We start from the raw sequence: 23746 nt of genomic DNA on the forward strand, positions 1-23746 counted from the left end.
GAGTGAAGCATTTCTTCAAGAATGTATAATGGCAAATACTAGCCATGAGGGACTGTATTTCTGAGATGAATAAACAAGCACATTAAACAGGAAAACTAGAATGTCTCATCCCATACAATTAGTGGCAATATTATAGTTGGAAAAAAAAAACATGATTTTTTCTATAGAAATATCTACCTATCAATAAATTATCAAATCTAGACAATTTCTGAGCAAAATTGACCGTAGCAAATCCATTCTGAACTTGGGCGTCTTTTTCAAAATAAGGATCAGTTTCATTATATGTATCTTTACCCATGATTAAGTCTGCACAGCCCAGATTTGTTTAACCCAATTGCCACAAAAAATGGATAGTTTATATTTCTACTTCAGCAGTGGTTTTTGATTATTCTCTTTGGAGATTTAAAATTATTTTAAATTATAGGAGATTGGCATTGGTGAACAGCAATGTGTGAGGTTAATGTAATTATTTATCTGAACAAGGGGACATGAGCATCAATTCTTAAAAAATAGTTTTACTTACAATGTTAGTTATATATTCATATATATTAAATTTTACATATATTTTATATTCAAATATTAAATTTTTATTGATTTTTTAAAAGTTTGGCTAAAAGCTTTTCCACATCGTATTTTCACTGCCTTTAAAGTGGCTATCATGATAATTGGTGAATTTATTTTACAATTTCTTTTTTTTTTAAGATTTTATTTATTTATTGGACAGACAGAGATCACAAGTAGACAGAGAGGCAGGCAGAGAGAGGGGGTGAAGCAGGCTCCCTGCCAAGCAGAGAGCCCGATGTGGGGCTCGATCCCAGGACCCTGGGATCATGACCTGACCTGAAGGCAGAGGCTTTAACTCATTGAGCCACCCAGGCGCCCCTATTTTACAATTTCTAATAAAACTCTGTAGTCATATTTTCTCAATTTTTAAAAAATAACGGCAGTTTGTAATTCTTACCAAACTGTCCTTACCTGTGTTCATATTGACAGTATTCTATGGACCGGTTAGTGTTGCTTAAGCAGTATTTAATTTCTAACTCAAAATCATACCATTTTCCCTGAAATATTAAATTTGTTAGTAAGAGTAAACTGGATGAACTGATTTTTATTTTTAGTTTTTTAAGTGTACCACAGATATTTCCTTCAAAGGTCTGAAATTCTAAATTGACCAAAACCTTATGTAAACTCTTTGTAACAAGAACCAAAATAAAATTAGTACTGGTGTTAGTAATGATTTAACTTCCCATAAATTTATTATCTCTTTTCTCTTGACTTCAGGTGCAATAACAGAACGCAGTGTGCAGTGGTGGCAGGTCCTGATGTTTTTCCAGACCCGTGTCCAGGAACCTATAAATACCTGGAAGTGCAGTACGAATGTGTCCCTTACAGTATGTATATTCCTGTTCTGTTCTTGTGAAAAGATACTAAGCTTTGTTTTGCATGCATTGACAAAGTATTCTCTATGAAAGCATAAGAATTATCACATTTATACATGTTTTTTTTTTTTAAAGACTGGCTAATTTGAATTTTTCAGGATCATATATCCGCCCACCATTGGAATAATTAGATGTTGCGTGCAGGATTCTGCAGCATCCATTATGACTATACATTTCTGTATATCAATACTCATTCTAAAAGGTTTCTTAATGTAAGAATATAAAATTTTTAGAAGAAAGTTGAAATGAATGACATGCCAATACTGCATCCTTCTACGTCCAAGCAAATAGAAAGTGAAAATGAGTAATATACTTACATAGTATTATATTATGTAAATATTATATATAATATTATGTATCACTATATGTAACATTATATAATGTTAATTTTATATAATGATAGTTGCATAGAAATTGATAAACTTTAAGTTTAATAGAAGCAGTTATGTCTAATCTATAAGTGCTGTCGACATTTTGAGGATGAGAAATATATTCACCCAGAAGGAACAAACTGAAAAGAAAACACAAAAATTACATGAACTAAAGCATTCTTCAGAATTTACCTCTTAAAGCCTCAAGAAGTTTTCTTTGCAACTTTTCAGTCAGATAGGGCATATGCCAACCACATATTGTTTCTTCAGGAATAATGAAGAATCAAAACTGGAGCATTTTTCTGACTTTTCTACCCAAAGGAAGAATCACCATTTCATAGAAATATTTTTGATCTGACTATTTATTATTCACGGGATTCCTCAGTGAAGATCACTCAGGAAGTCCTGCATTCTCACATTACATATTCAGTTCATCCCAAGAGTAGAAGACACTGGGGATCGCCCATAAATCCCAGGTTCCAACTTCCTTTGACATCTCTGAAGAGAAGTATCTGGGGGTCAGCCAGTGTAGCTGTGCCAAGAGATAGGTCGAAGCTCGCCTCATTTCTGCTTATTTAAGAAGCAGCACATTACTCATAAACTGTAAGTTGTGCATAATCTAATAATAGAGAGCAATTTGGCCAGCAAGAAATGAATTGAAATTTTAAAGTAATAATGAAAGCAGTCGAGAGAAAATTTCATTTTTGTTTTATTTATTTGTAATTCATTAGAGAAAGTTTATCTGGTGCAGTCTTAGAAGCTAATTTTCCTTGTTATAACAGAAATCGTAAGCGTATGGGTTCTATTGAAATCTCCACTGAAGTTATGCTTCGTGTACACTGTTATCTCTAGGGATCCTTCTATGGAAAGATAAAGCTCTTACTGACCAGTTATTGTTCATTAGTGATATTTTAAGGTAATAATATTTGCCTTTTGCAACTTTGTCAATTATCATTAGATTATATAATAAGATCATTGTGAATTATGTAGAATAGCTGTTTCCAAAGGCATTTCATAAAAATCCACCATAAGGAATACCTCATTTTTAAAGACAGTTTGAAGAAACTTTCAGTCATATTTTTGAAACATGAAGGCTGAAGTAGGAAATGTCAAGCTAGATTTTTTCACAATTTTTAAATATTAAAGAATTTCACAGCTGTCTCTTCAATTTTCTGTATTTCTTCAGAATTTCTTTGAGGACAACTACTCCAAAATCCTCTGGCCAACTTATTTAAAAAAATCATCTACTTAAATCATTTCAATATAAACAAGAATTTGTGCATACCCTTTGGCATAAAAGGAGTATGGTTTACCACATTATTTCCTTTCTCTTTTACAAATTTTCAGAGACGAATTATTTGATTTCTGTGTATCCCGTATATACAGGTTTCTGGTATCCTTAAAATCTATGGATCACCTTAGATGTATATCCATTATGTTAAAATATTCATCCGATTATTTTATTAAATATTAATTTAAAGTGCAGCCACTTGCCTGTTAACATACTGGTTTAAGTTACATGGGTTAGTATGATTGCCCTTGTTTGAATATCTTCAGTATGATTCAGTTGAAAGTGTAATGTGTAATTGGGATTCATTTAGTAAATTTAACATGATTTTAAAAAGAAAAAAAATACACAAGGAAGTATAAACCATGAAGTAAAGTATAGTGACTTACTTGAAAGGTAGATTGGTTTAATGGGAAAATACCACCAGAGATCAGGAAGACTGGGTTCAGAATATGGTCTGGTTACTTAACAGAAAAGCATAGGTCCTTAAGCAAAGGTAAACTATTAAATTTTTCTTGATCTCACTTTATAGACATTCCCTGATCTGTAGTAAGTTGATTTAGATCAACACTAAGTTCTTTTTCTTACCCCTAGCATAAAATACTTTTTCCTTTTCCAATGCTATAAAAGAAAAAAAAAAAAGAAAAATCAATTACTTAAAATTGGCCACCATTTATTGGCACTTACTACATCTTATTTACCACATGGGTTAAATATTTGTATATATTATTTTATTTAAGCTTCATTATATCCTCCCTGTTAGGTATGAGTATCACTATTCTGACTGAAGCTCAGTAGGATAAGTTAATGTTTCATGTAAAATACAGAGTAGCTGGAAAATGACATAGCCAAGATTTGAGCCTGTCTCTAATACCTGTTAAGGACACAGCGATAAATCTACCCAGAGATTTTCTCCTCTATATTTTCATGAGTTATCCAATCTTGTTTAACTCAAAATTTTCATCACTGTAGTTTTGGCACATGGTGGAAGCAAATGCTTCAAGGGCCTGAATCTTTTTTTTTTTCTTTTTTAAGGTTTTGTTTATTTATTTGCCAGGAGGAGAGGGAGAGAGAGAGAAACGGGCTCCCTGCTGAGCAAGGAGCCTGATGCAGGACTCAATCCCAGGACCCCGGGATCATAACCTGAGCCCAAGGCAGTCGTGTAACCATCTGAGCCAGCCAGGCGTCCAGCTGGACTCTTTTTGTTAGTTCTTTTGCTACTTAACTTTGAAGAGGTTGTTATGCCTTTCTTAAAATAGCTGGTTTGCTGCAAACTTTGATCTTCCCAATCACCTGAGAAAGCATAATGACAAAAAGGAGTTCAGCTATAAAACTTGTGCCCACAGTTTGGAATGAGGCTCTTAGCTAAGTAGTAACTTAAGAAGTTATTTAAATCACCCATATTATGGGGTGCCTAGGTGGTTCAGTGGGTTAAGCCGCTGCCTTTGGCTCAGGTCATGGTCTCAGGGTCCTGGGATCGAGTCCCACATCGGGCTCTCTGCTCAGCAGGGAGCCTGCTTCCTCCTCTCTCTCTCTCTCTGCCTGTCTCCCTACTTGTGATCTCTCTCTGTCAAATAAATAAATAAAATCTTTAAATCACCCATATTATAAGAGAAATCCTTGTATGTAATATATGTATTGAAATATCCCTAATGTGTTATTAGGAGGTAAACTTCAGACTTAGGATTCGTTGTTAGTGTTTTAAATTTTTCTAATTGAGCACCTCAATAAACAAATTATGTTAGGTTCTATCTGTTATACAGTTCAGTAATACCCATTTTCATTTTTAAGACAACAAACTTCATTATATATAAGTGATATATTTGATCTTTATGAATGTTTTTTTCTTAATATGGAGATGTGGGAAAAATACTATTATTAAATTTTCTTTCTTTATATAGACTCTGTGTGTGAGTTCTCTTGGTAATATTTTTAAAGTGATACTTTCCAATGGAAAAATATAGAAAAAAAATGAGAATATCAAAATATAGATAAAATATGTGGGAAACATTAATATTAATAATACATTAGCATAATAAAGGTGATAGACATAAAAATTCAGCAAAATTCTTTGTTTCACATCAGAAATATGGAGTTAAAATATCTGAGATAAGCTTGCGATATATTTTTTAAGCTTGCAATAATTTTTTGCAGAGGTTTTGGCGTCAATAAATAGATACATGGCTAAACAATGACAGTTTTAGAAGAACCTTAACCTGAATCAGATGGTATGACTGACTTTCTTTCTTTCTTTCTTTCTTTCTTTCTTTCTTTCTTTCTTTCTTAAGATGTTCTTAGGAAAGAAAGTTTAAAAAAATAGTGATTAAAAACAATTTTGTGAGGCCACTTTCTTTGAGTGAATCCTAAGTCTGAAGTTTACCTTCTAATAACACACTTCTCTGAATTGCTATAGTTCTATTTAATTTTTCCTAAATCTCAGCCTTCTCCCTCCTGCCTGTATTTTCTTGTTTGGGTTCACAGATCTCCTGTTTGTGACCAAATTTGGGACAGGTGAATCAATACTTTTCTCGGTTCCTGTCACACCTTAGTCGCAGTGTGACTTTTATAGCCTTCGCATTTACTTTTGAGTTTGATTTTCCTCCTGAGTGTTTTGTTGTTGTTGTTTTCCTCCTGGGAGATGACCCAGATATTCAGAGGTTAAACCGCAGCGTTTATCATGCCACACTCTGGCTCTCTACCTTGCTTCTTCGTGTCGCATTTCCATACCTTCTGGCCTGATCGGGGATTGAAATCCCGGCATCTTCAGGTAGAGTTTCCCTCATTTAGCTGGTTCACAGGGAAGATTTGTGTCAGGAGGAAAACAATAAAACAACTAACCACCAATATAGAGTATTTCTGAGCAAAGAATCTTTACTTTGCATCCTGCTGACAATTTGTCTTTCTTCCAAGGCGTACAATTTCACGCACATTACACTCAGAAAGTGCTTGTCTTTTCTCACAGTCCTGCTTTTCTCTTCAGTGCTTTGTTTGTTCCTTTTAGAAATACAAACCACATATTACTTCTTCTAGCAACCTTTTCTTGCGGTGGATTTTCTTAAGAAACGGAGAGAGGGAGCACGCTATTTGGAGAGCTACTAGAAATGAGTGGTTTAACCGATCTTATGTTACACCACTTACAGATTTTCTCACCATTCACATCAGCCATCTGAAGTTACGTGTGATTGTCTATGGAAAAACATGCAAAATGAGTATTACCGGAAAATTAATATTTATAAACAATGACATAATCTATTAGTTTTTGTCGTTTTTTTTACTCTAAGAATAAGCATTATACTTCAACATTTAAAACAGACAAGTGTTTATTTAGTTATAAATAACTAAATATATTTTTGCTAGTAATATTCAAATGAGTACATATTTTAATATATGCATTCTTTGGTTCTTACTATGTAAAAAATACTTATATATTTTATAACACAAGTGCCAAAATTAGCCCATAGGTTTAATCTTTAAGATGGCACAGAAATGTCAAGATATAGGTTGATTGCTTCTGCCCCAGTACATTTTTCAGTTTCTGACACAGAGGAGACATTCGAGAAACATGTATTAGATGGTTAGAGAAAAAAAAAAAATTAGTCAAAATGGCTCCTCCCAAAGTATTCTGTTCACAACTAGAATGATTAAACTCAAGAAACTCTAGTCTACAAACAAGACCTTATTAATTCAAATGGAAGATCTATGGTAAAAATATAGAGTATATGAATTTTTGTTCCTTCAAGTTGTTTGGTGATTTTATTCCTCAAGTATGCTACCAGCAACCAGTTTTTCCTATTATTCTTCCCTGAGCCTCCAAGTAATGTAGCAAGTATTATCCCTTAAATATTGGTCCCTTTCTAAGAGCAGGGTCAATTATTTAAATTCTCTTTTAGAAAAAAAACTATTTTTTAGAATAATATTTATTAAAATAACTATCAGATTCTTCCTCTTTCTTTCTTTGAAGAGAAAGAGAGCCGGGGAGAGAGAGAATCTTTAGCAGGTTCCACACTCAGTGTCGAGTCTGACACGAGGGTCAGTCTCAGCATCTCAGGGTCTTGAGCCATGACCGAGAGTACAATGCTTAACCGACTGAGCCACCCACGTGCCCCTTTCTTTTCTCCTTTTGCTCTCCCACTGCAGTTTCTTTCCTTCTCTCTCAAACATTTTTTCTCTATTTCACAGTACCTTATACGTGACAGATAATCCATAAATATTTTAGAAATGAATCAGTGATTACCTAATAGTTAAAGTTTGCTGATATGCCCAAAATATCATATATTCATAAAAATTACTAGGAAACGAGAAGAATAGACGGACCATACTTTCTTGGAGGTCAGAATCCTAAACTCTCTCGTACCTTTTTCTAGCTGCTCATAGGTTTATGGAAATTATTTTCAACTCAAGGATGCCATTTGCTTTCAAGACATCCCACTTATCTGTCATCACTCAACATCTGTTAGATACCAGGGACTGCTACACGTGTCGGCACGTAAAACTATGCAAAAAGAATCTGCCCTCCATGAAATTAATCAAATGGGGCTCAGTCCCCGATGTGATAGTGTTTTTAGGTCAGCAAAGCAATGGAGCATTTCACATTAGCGGTGTACAGAGAAGGCACTCCCACCCCATAGTGGCTAGTGTGGGGTTGAGCATGGGTATCTTCAGGGACTGTTTTCTAAAGGAAATGACTCTTGAGCGGAGTCCTAAAGAATAAGAAGAACAAGCATTTGTAACAGATGGGACAGTGTAAGATAAGAAATTGTACGGTGAATGTGAAACCAAACAGACTGATGTTTCCATCAAATACAGAACATAAGAGTGACAGGGGAGATGGACATGCCCATTGGCAGGTAGAAATTGTGACCTCCCTGTAGGCTGTGATTCCTCTATCCCAGTGTAGAGCACAGAAAAGACAATAAAAAACTGGAAAGACAAATTCACCATAAAATCCAGAGCCTACATTTCCTTCATCAGTGATAGACTAGAACTGGGGGGGGGGGGTGCTGCTTCCTTTAAATAGGGTCTGTTCTTCTCAAATAGCTATATTATCCAGGACTTATCATATTGTACCTGGTTCACTATAATCATTTAAAATGGCTTCTGAAGATACTTAACTTTGCAGCTCTTTTTCTAGAGTTTTGATGTAATCAGTGCTAATAGATGTAAAAAACACTTCTAAATTGTTAATATATTTCTTAATTTTCAAAAGATAGAGAGTTGGTATACTAACAAAAATTCTACCTAAAGAAGTTTTTTGGTGCCTAATATGGGTCAGTCCCTATGTTAGGTGCTGGGGAAAAATAGATATGGGCCCTATAAAGCTGGCAGGCTTGGGAGATAAGGCAACATCACATGAACCAAAACATATAATCATTAAAATCATTATATGATATAATAACCATTTTATCATATAATAAAATCATTATATCATATATAATATAAGCCATATAATCATTAAAGATTGAAATAAAATGCAAGAAGAAAATAAGCACGGTTGCATGATAGAGAATAGTGAAAGGGCCAGCTCACCTAAGGTGTTGTGAAAGATGTGAAGAATACAGTAGGCAAAGAGTCTGGGGGAAAAATCTTCCAAGGCAAATAGAAGAGTAGTTAACGAAGAGGTCAGCCTGTTCTGAGACCTGATTGAAAGGTAATGTGACTACGGTCAAGATGAGGGGAGTGACTTGGAGAGAAACAGGCCAGCGACTAGTACTGCTAATACCCTTGTTAATGAAGCAGTGATTTCTTTGAAGGTTCTAAGATTTATTAAGAATCAAAACACAGGGGCATCTGGGTGGCTTAGTTGGTTAAGCATCTGCCTTCAGCACAGGTCATAATGCCGGGGTGCTGGGATCAAACCCCACATTGGGCTCACTGCTTGGAGAACATGCTTCTTCATCTCTCTGCCTGCTGCTCCCACCTGCTTGTGCTCTCTCTCTCAAAAAAAAAAAAAAATCAGAATATGTTTGCAAAATGAAATTGAATAAACTGGCATTCTCTTTAAAATATGTAGTGTAAAAACATACTGCATGATTCTACAATAATATAAAGATAAACTTGCATCAAATAAGTCAAACATCAGGTGGCATCAATATTTAGATAAGCTCTGGGGATGCCTGGGTGGCTCAGTGGGTTAAAGCCTCTGCCTTCAGCTCAGGTCATGATCCCAGGGTCCTGGGATTGAGCCGCGCATCGGGCTCTCTGCTCAAAGGGGAGCCTGCCCCCCCCCCCTCTCTGCCTGCCTCTCTTTCTACTTGTGATCTCTGTCAAATAAATAAATAAAATCTTAAAAAAAAAACCATTTAGATAAGCTCTGTATATACTTCCGGTAGATGAATAATATGTAAATGTATGCGTAGATGCTAATTGTAAGGGAACAAGATGAATTGAGAGTATTAAACAAATTAACTGGATTACCAGTGTTAGGAAAAGATTTGGTTTAGGAAGTACAGTGTTATAGACATAAATAAAGTTTGAGAGGTTAACTTAACTATGTTCATTTGCTTTATTTGCAATAATAAAATTATAGAGCTTGGACACTTAAACTTAATTCAAAGAAATTTTTACAACGTGCTCTAACTGAGAAGCATAAACATGCAAGATTAAAAAAGACATAGAATGTAACGTTTTGTTTTTAAAATACACTGATGTAAGTGGGCCCCTGGGTGGCTCAGTTGCTTAAGCTTCTGACTGTTTGATTCCTGTTCAGGTCATGATCTCAGAGCTGTGGAATTGAGCCCCACATTGGGCTCCTCACTCAGCACACAGTCTGCTTAAATTAATCCCTTTCCTTATTGAGGAATTTCTGAAATGGAAGGATATCCCAGTTCATGTGAATGCTAGAAAATTTTTTAATTGCTTAAAATTTTTTCAGAACCCTTCTATATATCCCAAAGACATTTAAACAATTAAGTTCTTATCTGGCCGACTCCATGATGATGCTCCCCAAAATATCCATATCTGGGACCTGTGAGTTTTTACCTTAAGTGACAACAGGGACTTTGTAGATGTGATTAAATTTAAGATCTGGAGTTGAGGAGATCGTACTGTATTATCCAAGTAGATGGAAGGTAATTGCAAATGTCCTTCTAAGAGCAGGCCAATGTTGGAAATAGGATATATGACAACAGAGACAGAGCCTAGTGTGAGACAGACGAAGATAGGGAAAGGGCCACCAGTCAAGGAATGCAGGCAGCCTGTATGAAGCCGGGGGGACAAGGAATTCCTCCCCCCCCAGAGCCTCCAGAATGGATACAACTCTTCACTTCAGCCCTTAGCACCCATTTTGGACTTCTGACCTAAGTGTTGTTTTTAACCTCTACATTTCTAAATTTAGGTTATCATATTTTACTTATATTTTTTAAAGATTTTATTTATTTGGCAGAGAGAGATCACAAGTAGGCAGAGAGGCAGGCAGAGAGAGGGAGGAGGAAGCAGGCTCCCTGCCTAGCAGAGAGCCCGATGCAGAACTCGATCCCAGGACCCTGAGATCATGACCTGAGCTGAAGGCAGAGGCTTAACCCACTGAGCCACCCAGGCAGCCCTTCTTATCATATTTTTAAAACATAAACATAGAAACCTTCTGTAATGGACAGGCGAGATGTAGGGAGTGCAGCATGTTATTATAGACAGAAGTCATGTCAATTCTCTTTATAATGTACCCTATGGTAGATAATCCCAAGGCAAGTTAGGATTTATTAAAATTAATTTTACTGTATTACACTTACCTACTATTTATGTGAGGCAGCAAAAGAAAAATAAATGATGGGTAAATAAGGAGTTGATTGTGAATATATGAGCTACATAAATAGCATGAATAAATGTACTGAGTTTCCCTGTAAATTTTGTATCTTTATGTAGGAATTTCTCACAATAACTGACTTGTAATACCTGAATTTAATTCATATGTATAGACTTCCCAATCTGCTCTGTATGTATTAATTGAATTTTCTTTTACCAACATTTAGTGAAAATCTAATCTTTAAAATATTGCAGCATTCAGATACCCCCAATAATATAAATATGACTAGCTCTTACCATCTAAGAACCCATAATCTCATCATTTATCATCCTTCAAGTAATCACATCAAGTTAGAATCAAAGCCTAGAAGGAAACTAAGTACCATTTAGTTTTTATTAATATTATTTTATAAATGTATTATCTTCTCTCTATGCTAATTGCTTTTCAACTTCAATTAGAACAGAAATCAATGCAGAATAGAACAGTACGTGATACGGAGAAAGAAGTGGCTGTTCCTACGTACATCTTCTATGGCAAAGACATATTACCTACGCTCTTTGTCAGTTCCCACCACATTTTCCCTGTGCTCATGTCTCCTAGTTCTCTCAAGCATTGGACCATGTAAGAGTGGTTAAGAGTGAGAGCCTGGAAATTGACATTCCGACTTTGCCAATTACTAGCTAAGTTCTCATGAAGTTGTATACTACTCTGTGAATGAGTCTCTTCATATAGAAAATAAGGATGATACTCAAATCACAGACTTTGTGAAAATTAAAAAGAAATGTATGCTAAAAGCCTAGTACAGTGATGACAACATTGGAAATGCTCTTTATATCATTGCTGTTTGACTGAATCTACATATTGCCTCTCACCTGTTTTCCATGCCATCATCCTCTGGGGCTTGGAATTATGTAATTGCTGGTAACTTAACCCAGGATTTGGGGAGACCCCTGACATCCTAGACTTCTAACTTTCTCTAGTTCTTTTGACTACTGGTGCAATTTTACAAAACTTCTATCTCAGTTCTCCATCTTTTATTTCAGATTACATCTGAAGTGTGATTCCTTCGCAGATACAAGGTCATCTGCTATGTGATTTAGCTCTTAAACCAATTCTTTCTTATGGGGTTACTCTTTTTAATCCCAGTGTGATGACTAAGCCACGTCAGACAACTTTTTTCTGAGTCCACACTCAGTCCACTGGGTTTCTGTGAGTTCTTTTGTCACCTGAATTTCAGGCTCTGCACCCCTTTGGATTTGACTACTGGTACTGGAAATTGTATGAATCACACCAAGCTTGCCATGGAGGTTGGGCATTGTATCTTTTATTTTCATGCTTTTCTCAGCGGTGTTAGCTCTTTTACTACCAATTAATTTATTTCCAGTCCTATTTCTTCTCATAGGCAGCAAGAGGTAAAGAGGTATCAATTACTAAAATGTCTCTAGGTGGACCCTGACAACGTTCTATTTCATTCAACAAATATAGGTTAAGTCTCTATTATATGAGTCTTCACAGACTATTTCTAGGAAATAACGGTGGAATTTAAATTTAAAGCAACCTAAATCCATCTTTAATTTTCTAATAGGTGAAGAAATTGAGAGTCAGAATAAGTAAAATAGTCAATGATTATGTAGTTAGAGCTTACTGACTCCTAATTGTCAAATTCTCTTTCCATCATGCTACTTTCTCTCTCTCTCTTTTTAATTTCAGAGTAGTTTTTCTATACTTAGAGATGTAAGGAGTGATTAAAACGTACACTCAAAAATATAAAATATCTAAATATATCCTCTTTAACTGAAATTTGGCATTCTAGCCCAGTGCCTCATTTTAATTCAAATTCTTTCAGAAAAATTTTAGAATTCAAAATGGTCCTAAGGTGAAAGCTTGATTATTTGGTCTTTGTTTGCCTTCAGTATGGCCCATAATTAACATAATTAATGATGGCATATTGAGATATCAAAAAAACCCAGCTTTCTCCATATGTGAGAGATCAGTCTTTTTGTGCATAGTGCTAGATTTCAAGCTATTAGTCCTTTCTCATAAATTTATTTCAAAATTGCCTCAAGAAATTCCATAAGTGAACATTTTTAGAGAAAGTGGGCTATGCAATTTGCTTTTATGTTCACCATATAGTAAATCACCACACGCTAACAATTTTGCTTTTTGGAATCCTTCAAATAGACATTCAAGTTTCTGTGACAAATCTTTTCTTGTCTCGGTTTTGAGAACAGCTTGAAATAAGTTCAGTACTCAATAACATTGAAATTTCATAGATGCCAAAAACTGTAGTTAAAAGACACACACATACGCACAACTAATGGAATTATTGAGAGAAAAATTAATCTCTTCCAAAAAGCCTAACATAAAATTTCCTTTACTGTGATTTTCCTTGACTTGTTTCCCTTCCTATTCTCCTGACCTCTTAGAGAACTCATTGATGTTAAGTTCATCAAGATAAGAGGAAAGGCTCAGAAGGAAGTTCATATTCAAATTTGTTGGAAACAAAAATGCATTCATTCCTACAACAAAGCTTCTTTTTTTTTTCTTTTGGATTCATTCTGATTGTTCAAGTGCCAAGAGAACTGATAACTGGTTGCTTATGTGTATCACAATCTAATAAAACTTTTTATGGCAGTATTTTGGTCCTATCCTGATCTATTACTTGCCAAGAGATAACCAATCAAGTGTAATTCAAAAAAAAGCAAAAAAAAAAAAAAAAAAAGATACAAAACAACAACAAAAAAACCCGCACCCAAAACAGAAATAAAAACAAAAACAAAAGTCTACTGAGTAAAGGAATATTATTGGGGATATTAACAGGCAAACCTCTAAGAATTCTTCATTCCTACTTTATCATGCACTTTCTAATGCTCTTATTAAATGGGTTCAAATACCAAGATCGGGTATCATCAATTATGACTGTCTTCCCTGCAAAAAACGGTGTGTGTTACTCTTTTTAGGAATGAGTGATAAGAGTAAAGCAAGAAACATATGCTATTAACTTTCTTTAGGGCTCAGCAATCCTTAGTCATTTTTTAATACTTGGCCCTCAGTTTTTGGTTAGCAGTGATTCTAACACAAAATTCAAGAGTTTATGATGAGTTATATTACCTGATTGAATCTTACCAGCTGCTGCTTCTTGTGAAAATCAGATGATATTTTCTAAAATGTTGAAATACCTTGTTTTTATCCCTATCTTGAACACCAGTAGGAGCTGTTCACTAAAAACTCCATTTATCATAGGTTCCAAAAATGTTGAAGATCCAGAGTTGATAAGAACCAAGGTAGAGGGACACATGGGTGGCTCAGTGGGTTATGTGTCTGCCTTTGGCTCAGGTCATAATTCCGGGGTCCTAGGGTGGAGCTCTGCCAGGGCTCCCCGCTCCGGCTCTCTCTCACTACCTCTGCCCCTATCTCTGTCTTTCCGTCTCTCAAAAGATAAGTGAAAAAACAAAACAAAAAACAACAACATAGGGAGACCATGGTTGCCATCTTATTTTACCTACATAGTGTAAGGCCAGGACCTATTTTTAATTCCATGTTGGCTATTAGGGATGAAGAGTCTTATTATTTACCAGAAATTTCCAAATTAACCTAATGCTTTTGAAATATGATTTATTTCTTCAATGTAAGAAGATTATTTTGATTGGAATGATAGACACAACAGAATTAAAATAATTTCTAGCACATAATTAGTTCTTAATAAGTTTGCTATTATTTTAATATCTTCTTTTAATGTCTTCTATTTTAATGGATAGAGTGTTTAGCTTATGGTTGAAAACACTATAACAAAAAACTGTGAATACCAAGATATAAAACATACTGTATATCCCCCATTTAAGCTTTTGAGATATTCTATCTGGATGTGTTTTTAAGAGTTGAAATTCTGGCACAGACTCAAATTCATCTGTCTTTGAATTCTTTTAGTAGATTATAGACTTTTACAAAGACTCTGATCTAATTTTATATTAGTGGCAGTTGCTAGGTAACTCTTTGATGCAAATTAATCATTAAACATTTAGCAACTCATTCTCTGATTGGAGTGGAAACAGGAGTGACTTCGAAGCCGACAGCCCAGGAAACAACTGATTGAAAAAGAAAATCTTGAGGTGTTTAATACAAATAGACAGTAACTCCTCAACTTGATTTTCTTCATCTTTGTCATAATCAAAAATGAAAGAAAAATTGCTAGAAAAAAGAAGAACTTTTTCCTGAGAGTAGATATTGTCCACTGAGCAAGTACCAAGTGCCAATACTTCACTAAATATTTTGTGTAAAGTATTATTTTATTTGCATAGCAATTTATTTACATGATACAATTCCCATTTTAAATATAGGGAACCTAGGAATATAAATTAAGTAGCTTAGTTTGTCCAAGGTGGACCGAAAGGGGTAGAGTGGGAATTTGAAAACAAGGGTTTCCCTTTGATTCCTATGTCTTGTTCTTCTCATTATACTAAAGAAAGCATTAAAAATAACTTCCTGGGACGCCTGGGTGGCTCAGTTGGTTGGACGACTGCCTTCAGCTCAGGTCCTGATCCCTGAGTCTCGGGATCGAGTCCCGCATCAGGCTCCCAGCTCCACGGGAGTCTGCTTCTCCCTCAGACCTTCTCCTCGCTCATGCTCTCTCTCACTGTCTCTTTCTCAAATAAATAAATAAAATCTTAAAAAAAAAAAAAAAAACTACCTGTCTGAGAATTGACAAGACTGACTAGCTCTCTTTTAAAGTATTTTACTGCCCCTTTATCCTGATGCCTCAAAAGTAGAATCAGGCATGAAGTTCACCTGACTTTAAAGGATTTTCCATTAAGAGGTAGGAATCATTGTGAGGAACCTAGTGTTAGAAGAAGGAGGGAGAGAAAACTGCAGAGGGTGAGTGGAATGTTCCGTATCGCTTATTCTGTAATTGTTCGGAATTGAGTATTATTTATAATATTCTGTCGCTGTTAATAGTTGAGCTTTTCTATTAGTTTTCTACTGCTACTGTACTGCATTCCCACAAACATGGTGGCTTGAAACCGTACAAGTGTGTTCTCTTACAGGTACGGAGGCCAGTCGTCTGAAATCAGGGTACTGACAGGGCTTCTTCCCTTCTGAAGATGTCAGGGGAGAATCTGTTGCTTTGTTTTTTCCATCTTCAAAAGCCACTGGCATTCAGTGGCATGTGGCCTCTTCCGACCTCAAAGCACAGCATTCCACCTCTGTTTCTGCCTCACATCTCTGCTGTCCACCCGCTTTCCTCCCTTTCATAAGGACCCTTGGGATTAGATTGGTTCCACCCGGATGACTCAGGATCATTTCAAAATCTTTAAATGAATCACAGTTGAGGAGGAAAAATAAGTGTGGTTTTGTGTTTTGTGTGTGTGTTTGTTTTTTTGTTTGTTTTTGTTTTTGTTATTGGGTTTTTTTTTTGTTTGTTTGTTTGTTTTGTTTTTTGCCATGAAAGGTAAAATATTAACAGATTCTGAGGATTAGGGCTTGGACATCTCGGGGGAGGACATTTTTCAGATTTTTCTTAATTAAGTACAGATGTTTTTTTTTTAACATTCGATTCATGCAGAACACACATGAAACTACTTATGTTTTACGCACAGTGTTTTATTAGATTCAGGTGTACAATACAGTGATTCACCGATTCCTGGTGCTCATCACAACAGGTGCCCTCCTTAATCCCCATTTTCTATTTCACCCATTCCTATCACCCTTCCCCATAACATCTGTTTTTTCTCTATAGTTAAGAGTCTGTTTCTTGATTTCTCTCTCTTTTCACTTTGTTCCTTTGTATTGTTTCTTAAATTCCACATACGAGAGAAATCCGATGGTATTTGTCTTTCTCTGACCGGCTTGTTTCACTTAGCATAGTACTTTCTAGCTCCATCAATTTCATTGTAAATGGCAAAATTTCATTTTTTTTTTTGATATATCACTTTTTCTTTATTCATTCATCCATCAGTGAACACTTGAGCTGCTTCCATATCTTGGCTCTTGCAAATAAAGCTGCTATCACCATAGGGATGCACGTATCCCTTTGAATGAGTGTTTTTTTATTCTTTGTATAAATACCCAGTAGTGTGATCATTGGCTTATAGGGTAGCTTGATTTTTAATATTTTGAGGAACCTCCCTATGATTTTCTAAGGTGGCTGCACCAGTTTTCATTCTCATTGATAGTGTATGAGTGTTCTTTTTCTCCACATCCTTGCCAACACTTGTTTCTTGATTTTAGTCACTGTAATAGATGTGAGGTAATATTTCATTGTGGTTTTGGTTTGTATTTTCCTGATGGTAAATGATGTTGGACATCTTTTCCTGTGTCTGTTGGCCATCTGTATGTTGTATTTGGAGAAATGTCTGTTTTCTGTTTCTTAATGATCAAGTATACCTGATTATCGAGCATCAGTGATCATAGAATGCTCATATATCTAGGAGTATATGGGCCATCCATGGCTGATTTCAGACTATAAATTAAATTGAAGCCACGCCATTTGCCTTTTTCCTGTACAATAAAATGTCTTTTTTTTCCTGGTTACATAGATAATAAGTAAGCTAATAATAAAATGAAGATGAAAGTAAACACTTGAGTTTCTACCACTGGAGATAAATTCAACTAACATTGCCATGACCATTCTTTTAGGTATTGCTTCAAGTGTGTATACATACACACATAAGATTTTATGTGGATAAAATAAATAAATGAAAAATATATATGTATATACATACCCACACACACACATACTTGTGTGTATGTATGTATATATACATGTATATAGAGGGGTGTGTTAGTGTAGTGTGCGTTCTTCACAGTCCTCTATGTACTCAGAGGTCCTTTGGAGGCTTTTACATGAATATTGATTTAAATATGTCTGTATTTGTGTATTTACAAAAACAGGATCGTATTATACACATCTTGCTTTTCTCGCTATATGACTACACTATACAACGTCTTATGATGGTTCCCGTAAGTCAGATGGCATAATTTTATTTAATTCTTTTTAAGGGCTTTAAAGTAGTTCATGGTTTGATGTAGAGACAATGTATTCAGTCATTCCCCTACTGGTGGATTTTTTTTTTTTTTTTTTTTTTTTTTTTTTTTGCTTCATTATGTCAGAAGGTGAATGATGTTGAAATCTTTATCTTTACTGGTAAGATTATCTTGCTTGATCTGCTAGAACATCTGCTTTATCTTCAACAGCAGTGAGGCACTTGCAACTTGACACAAGAGAACTTTTCTGCTGACCAGAGTTAATGGCTCAAGCTCTGGAGAAAATCTGAGAGGGATAGAGACTGTGACCTTTCATCGTCCAGTGAAGTGACTGACCCAATACCACTGACTATTTTTAGCCTTTGCTGATGTTTGAGGGATGTGTTTTATGTATCTGTACAATCAGTTGATTGGGAAAATTTTCATTAAGTAAACTGTGGGAATGTCTTGAATGACATTTGTCACAGGCAGTGCAGCTAACTTAATGAAAATACCCATTCGAGGAGAAAACAAAGTAACATCGAACTACTCCAAAAAGGAGGGACTGTTACACTAACTTCTGTGCTGGCAGCAAAGCTGGAAGTTTTGTTTCTATTTTTTACCTTAATGATCTACTTTAATGATCACCTCTTCATAATCTTTTTCCTCCATGATTTTACTGATAATATTTTTTTTCAAAAAATCATCTGAAACTTCCTTTTGAGTCAAGCTTGATTTTCACAGAAGTCATCTTAATATCTCTGCAGTAATTGTGACCTTTTATCGCTCCTCCTTTACTAAACACTTCCTCTGACTTGCGTGAAATTATCTTCTACATAATAATCAAATTGCATTCTCTTATTTTTCTTTCTTATTTCTTTTTGGCACTAATTTCTTTCCCTCTTTTCTGTACTTTCTTTCATTCCTCTCTATTTTTCAAACTCCATATGAACAGCTGTACAGTCACACTACTGGTTGTTGGAGTTTTATATACCTTCCACCTGACCATGAGTCATTCGGTCTTTCTTTCTGACTCTCTCATTGGTCGTGTCAATATGTCTTTAAATTTTGAAGAGCCTTTCTCCAGTCCAGTCTCATATTACAATTATTATACTTTGTTGAATTTTTATACTTTGAAGAATCCAATGATTCTACTCCTTCAGTAAATATGCAGTAGGTAGTTCTGGTGTGTTCTTGACTAGTCATGGAAAAAAATGTGAATTTTTATCTTAAAAATTATTATTGCTTCATAGCAATCCCTTCATGTCCATAAACTATCGTATAATTTCATTGTTCATAAAGCTTCCCTGTGTGGAATTTAGAACTCAGGGGAAAATGCCGAAATCCATGATCTGATGTACTTAAAGTTAAGGACAGTTTTTATTGTTGTTTTCTTCCTGGCTTTGTAGGATCTCCACTTTTGTGAAAAGAAAAGCAATAATTGTTAATAACAGAAAGTGTATCCTTTGGTTTTATGCCATTCTATTATCACACTTTCACTCACTATTAAACACCATTTATTTAAGTTTCCTACGTAAAGTAACCAGACGAAACTTTAAGCTGTCTTGTTCACTCTTCTAAAGCTTCAAAGCAAGTGGATAACTTTTGTCCAACCAAAATCTATTCTATTTTTTTTATTGTGTGTTTTAGACAAACCAAAAATTTAGCACCCTTAAATTCTATCTGGCATACCTAAAGCTTATGATGCTTGAGCCTTAAATTCAGTATTATTAAATCACCAAGAGATTTCAAAGTGGGAGAATAAAGATTATGTTAAGTCTGAGATTAAGCTGTCACACCAGAGTAATTTGATTTTAAGTCCGGCTCCACCACCTCCATTAGTAATCACATCCCTGACAGAGACAAAGTTCATCCAATATGAGTTCTCATTGCAGATGAGGTATTGATGTTTTCATGTTACTCTGGCCAGTCAATAAGGTTAAAAGGATAAAGTTTATTTAGTTTTCAACATTGCCTTCTTGAAGTCAAATGTCTATTTAATTAAATTTTCCAATATTTGGCAAGAAAAGACTGGTCGTGTCAGCTTTCTTCAGCTTGATATTAAATAGCATCTTGTGAAATTTGGTAAAGACTATGTACAGTAAAATGGAACAGATATACTGTGAGTCTATTTAGGAGAGCATCAGGGAGTCCAAGTTCTTTGTCAAGGTAGTTAATAATTTCTAGTCATCTTCTAATGCTAAAAGTTTGAAATATATGTGCAGGCTTTATGTATGATATTCATTTTCTAACTGGCTTACGGAAATCTGTAGTACTCTGTTTCTTCTAATATGGAGCAATATATATAATGTAATTCTCAAGATTATTTCTGAAGCAAGCAAATGAAAATGAATTCAAAACAGCATTTTATTTGTAATCCAGGCACCTATCATATAATCATCTCATTTTTCTGCCTTTCCTTACTGAAAAATTTGCAGTTGCTTTCTTAAGGTGTGACTACATGTACAAAGAGGAAACAAATAGAAATTTAATTTATGAAAAACTTGGCCACATTTGAGGTGTGAATATTTTATTTACTCAACAAGAAGATTTTTTGTTTACTCCAAAAATTACAAAGTTTTCACAACAGTTGAATCTTGTATAAAATTAATATAAGTAGCATGCAAAGAAGTCTTCATGGAAAAATGAATAAGTTGGAAGAGATTCTTGTCTTGTCCTTAAGATGTTTTCTCTCTAGTGTAGCATATAGTGACTGAATACAGTCAGTCATATAACTACATTTATAACAAATAACTATGATAGAGGAAACCCCTAGCAAAATGTTTGGTGATAAATTTTTGAGGGTTGAATCTCTTTTTTTTTTTTTTTAAGATTTTATTTATTTATTTGACAGAGAGACACAGCAAGAGAAGGAACACACGCAGAGGGAGTGGTAGAGGGAGAAGCAGGTTTCCCGCTGAGCAGGAAGCCCGATGCAGGGCTCGATCCCAGGACCCTGGGATCATGACCTGAGCCGAAGTCAGACCCTTAACAGCTGAGCCACCCAGGTGCCCCGAGGGTTGAATTTCTTCATTAAACTTATTTCTAAATCTGATTTGAATCCACAGAGTCAGAGGGACTATACTATTCCAGAAAGCAGTTTGCTTCCTACCACAAGGTTTTGACTATCTGAATTTTACGAATCACCTACAGGTGATACTTTACCTTCATAGTAATTTTCCTTCCATAAGAAAATAGTAGGTTAACTGTGGTTTTAATTATCTATTTTATTTCTTTTTAACCATTATTACCATGGATTCCAGTGATGACTTATTAAGTTAATTATGTAAGGTATGTGTCCAGTTAGGTTATATTTTACTTATAATTGTAACAGATGCTATATTTTAAAATTCCACCTACGACAGAAGAAAAGTTTTCTTCTATACATCTATAAATATTTATTAAATGCCTTCTATATGAGAGACAAGTGATATATCCCCCAAGTCCCATGTTTCCAGGAACTACATATTTCTTGTCCATGTTCATATCCCATTATGTATCACATTGCTCAATCCATAGTAGATACTTAGTACTATTGATTAAATGACCAAATGAAGATTAAGTACAAACATAACTTCAATATCCTTAAAAACTTATCATCAAATAGGTGAAGTAATGTAAATTCACAAGTAACTATGACAGTGTTTGATATATAAAATCTATATCTGTATCTATATAAAATATAGATATAGACAGATCTATATCTATATAAAATATATATATTTCCAGATTCTGTACGAGGAGAAAGAAATCTTCAAAACTGAAAATCAGTGAAGGTTTGAGATAGAAATAATACAATGAAGTAGATTTTAAAAATATGCCTCAATAAGGTTACAAATTAGACATATTTGACATTATTTGAAAATGGATAAGAATAAAGGGTAACATCCAAAAGCTCAGTGAACCCTGTAGAAGAAGCAAAGGTGTTTTCAAGAAATCACATCACCTGGATTTCTGTCCATTTCTCGGTTCTCCAGGAGCTGGGCTTATTAATTGTAGCATAGTTTGGTTATCCTTAGAGGACTTTGTTGTGTCTTTGAACTTGAGCCAGTGCCCTCTTTGGAAACCCACGAGGTAGGTACAAAGGTTCTGTACCACTTCTTCTTCAGAGGGCATATGCCATTAGCATGGAATCCCCCTTACTCATCTGAAATTAGCTTGTTACATTTACTGCTTAACCACAGAGACATTTCTGTCACGTGCTGCCCAGGAGAGGTCACTGGACTGTAGCAGATCATTCTCAACTGTATCATGATCTCTCAGGTATGGAGGAATGCTTAAAATACGTAAATGCTATTCAAGATGCTTCCCACAATTAAAAGTTGGGATTCATGGGGCGCCTGGGTGGCTCAGTGCATTAAGCCTCTGCCTTCGGCTCAGGTCATGATGTCAGGGTCCTGGGATCGAGCCCCTCATCGGGCTCTCTGCTCAGTGGGGAGCCTTCTTCTTCCTCTCTCTCTGCCTGCCTCTCTGCCTACTTGTGATCTCTCTCTGTCAAGTAAATAAATAAATAAAATCTTAAAAAAAAATTGGGATTCATAGAAAAGAATATTACTCACCTTAGTTTCCTCTGTTGGGTTTCTGACTCTTCCTTTGATGCATTAGTACCTAAACTGACTTGCTCTGTGTTGTTATATAGTATTAATGATTGTGAACTATATGATTTATTAAACAAAAAATACTTATTGAGCTCCAGTGCTATATGCTAGGCATTGGGTGAAAAGCTGAGGCCCAAAGGGGAAAAAACAGTAGGTCGCTGACCTTACTGAGTGGAAAAGAGAACTTGTGACATTCTCAAATACTTACTTTTAAATTTTTACCAATTATACATTAAATACATCATTTAGGTAAGTTTTTGTAGTGTGTGAGTTTATTTGGAAAAATTGTATGATCAAGTATGATAGAATCATTCTCGTGAGTGATTCCTCATTCGCTGACAGTATATTTTGATCTTTGATTCCAGCCCCCGCTTCTAAACTGAGGTAATTGCATATTGCATAGACTTCCAGAAAATCCACTTTAAAATTATGTTTTTATGTAAATGGCAGAGTGTTCTTGCGTGATGGGTGGCATTATTTAATCCAGTTAAAATTACTTTCTTTTTAACTCTGGAGCTTTGACTTAAATTAGTTTATCTAGAGGCTTCAGCATCTCCCTTAAACCATTAGTGTGCTTCTTCCTCCAGGGACTCCCATTTATACTTTCCCAATCAGAATGTAATCCTATCAGAAACGGTAATAATACTTTATACTTGGTAACATCTTTTATCTGAGGAAGTCTTGAGCCCTCCGAATGTGAGCTTGTTAATGTTTACAGCCTCCTTACGAGGTAGCCACGAGCTGAGAAGGATTCCTTCACTTTTACAGATGGAAAAAATGGGCCAGAGGAGAAAAGCTGAGTTTTCCAAAAATGTTTTTAAAAGGGCACTCTGATATGCTGCGATGAGAATTTAAATATGAGGGAAAAAAAACTGGAAGGAGTAAGTTGAGTATCAGACGCAGTGCAAATGAATATGTGATTTTTTAGAATTTTTTTGCTAATCAACTCTAATAAGTAATTTGCTTTATAATTTTTTAGGAATCATTTATTAACTGGTTACTCCATGTCCTGTGGTATGTTATGCACTGAGTGAACCAGGAAACAAAATAGAACCACATGAGGTTGGAGAGGAAGACACAGGATTGATTCAGATCCTACAGGGCCCGTGGGCCAGAGAATGGGTTTTAGACTTGGTATCAGTTTATGGAAGGGCTTAAAAGATGGTTTAGGGTTTTAAAAAATTATTCTCAGTAGAATTGTGAAATAGAGGATTTAAGAATGTGAACAGAGAAAACCCATGAAGACTTTTATTTTTAACATTGTAAATTGGTTTGTTTTTGCTTTCATGCTAAGTGGGTCCTAAACAGATAATAATCCCTTCTAGAAAGCAACTCAATTATATAGGAATAAG

General features: G+C 35.1%; 1 protein-coding gene across 18 annotated transcripts in view; it reads left to right on the forward strand.

The window, feature by feature from the left end:
• ADGRL3 (adhesion G protein-coupled receptor L3) overlaps window positions 1-23746 on the forward strand; it is an 839163-nt gene that overhangs the window by 473723 nt on the left and 341694 nt on the right. For all 18 annotated transcript variants that reach the window (XM_045079818.1, XM_045079821.1, XM_045079816.1 and 15 more), the window contains one exon: window positions 1282-1391. In XM_045079818.1, coding sequence (XP_044935753.1) covers window positions 1282-1391 — 110 coding nt within the window. The remainder of the gene's footprint in view (window positions 1-1281; window positions 1392-23746) is intronic.

This window comes from Mustela putorius, unplaced genomic scaffold, assembly GCF_011764305.1.
Source record: "Mustela putorius furo isolate JIRA1106 unplaced genomic scaffold, ASM1176430v1.1 tig00000430_pilon_pilon_pilon, whole genome shotgun sequence".
Lineage (NCBI taxonomy): Eukaryota > Metazoa > Chordata > Mammalia > Carnivora > Mustelidae > Mustela > Mustela putorius.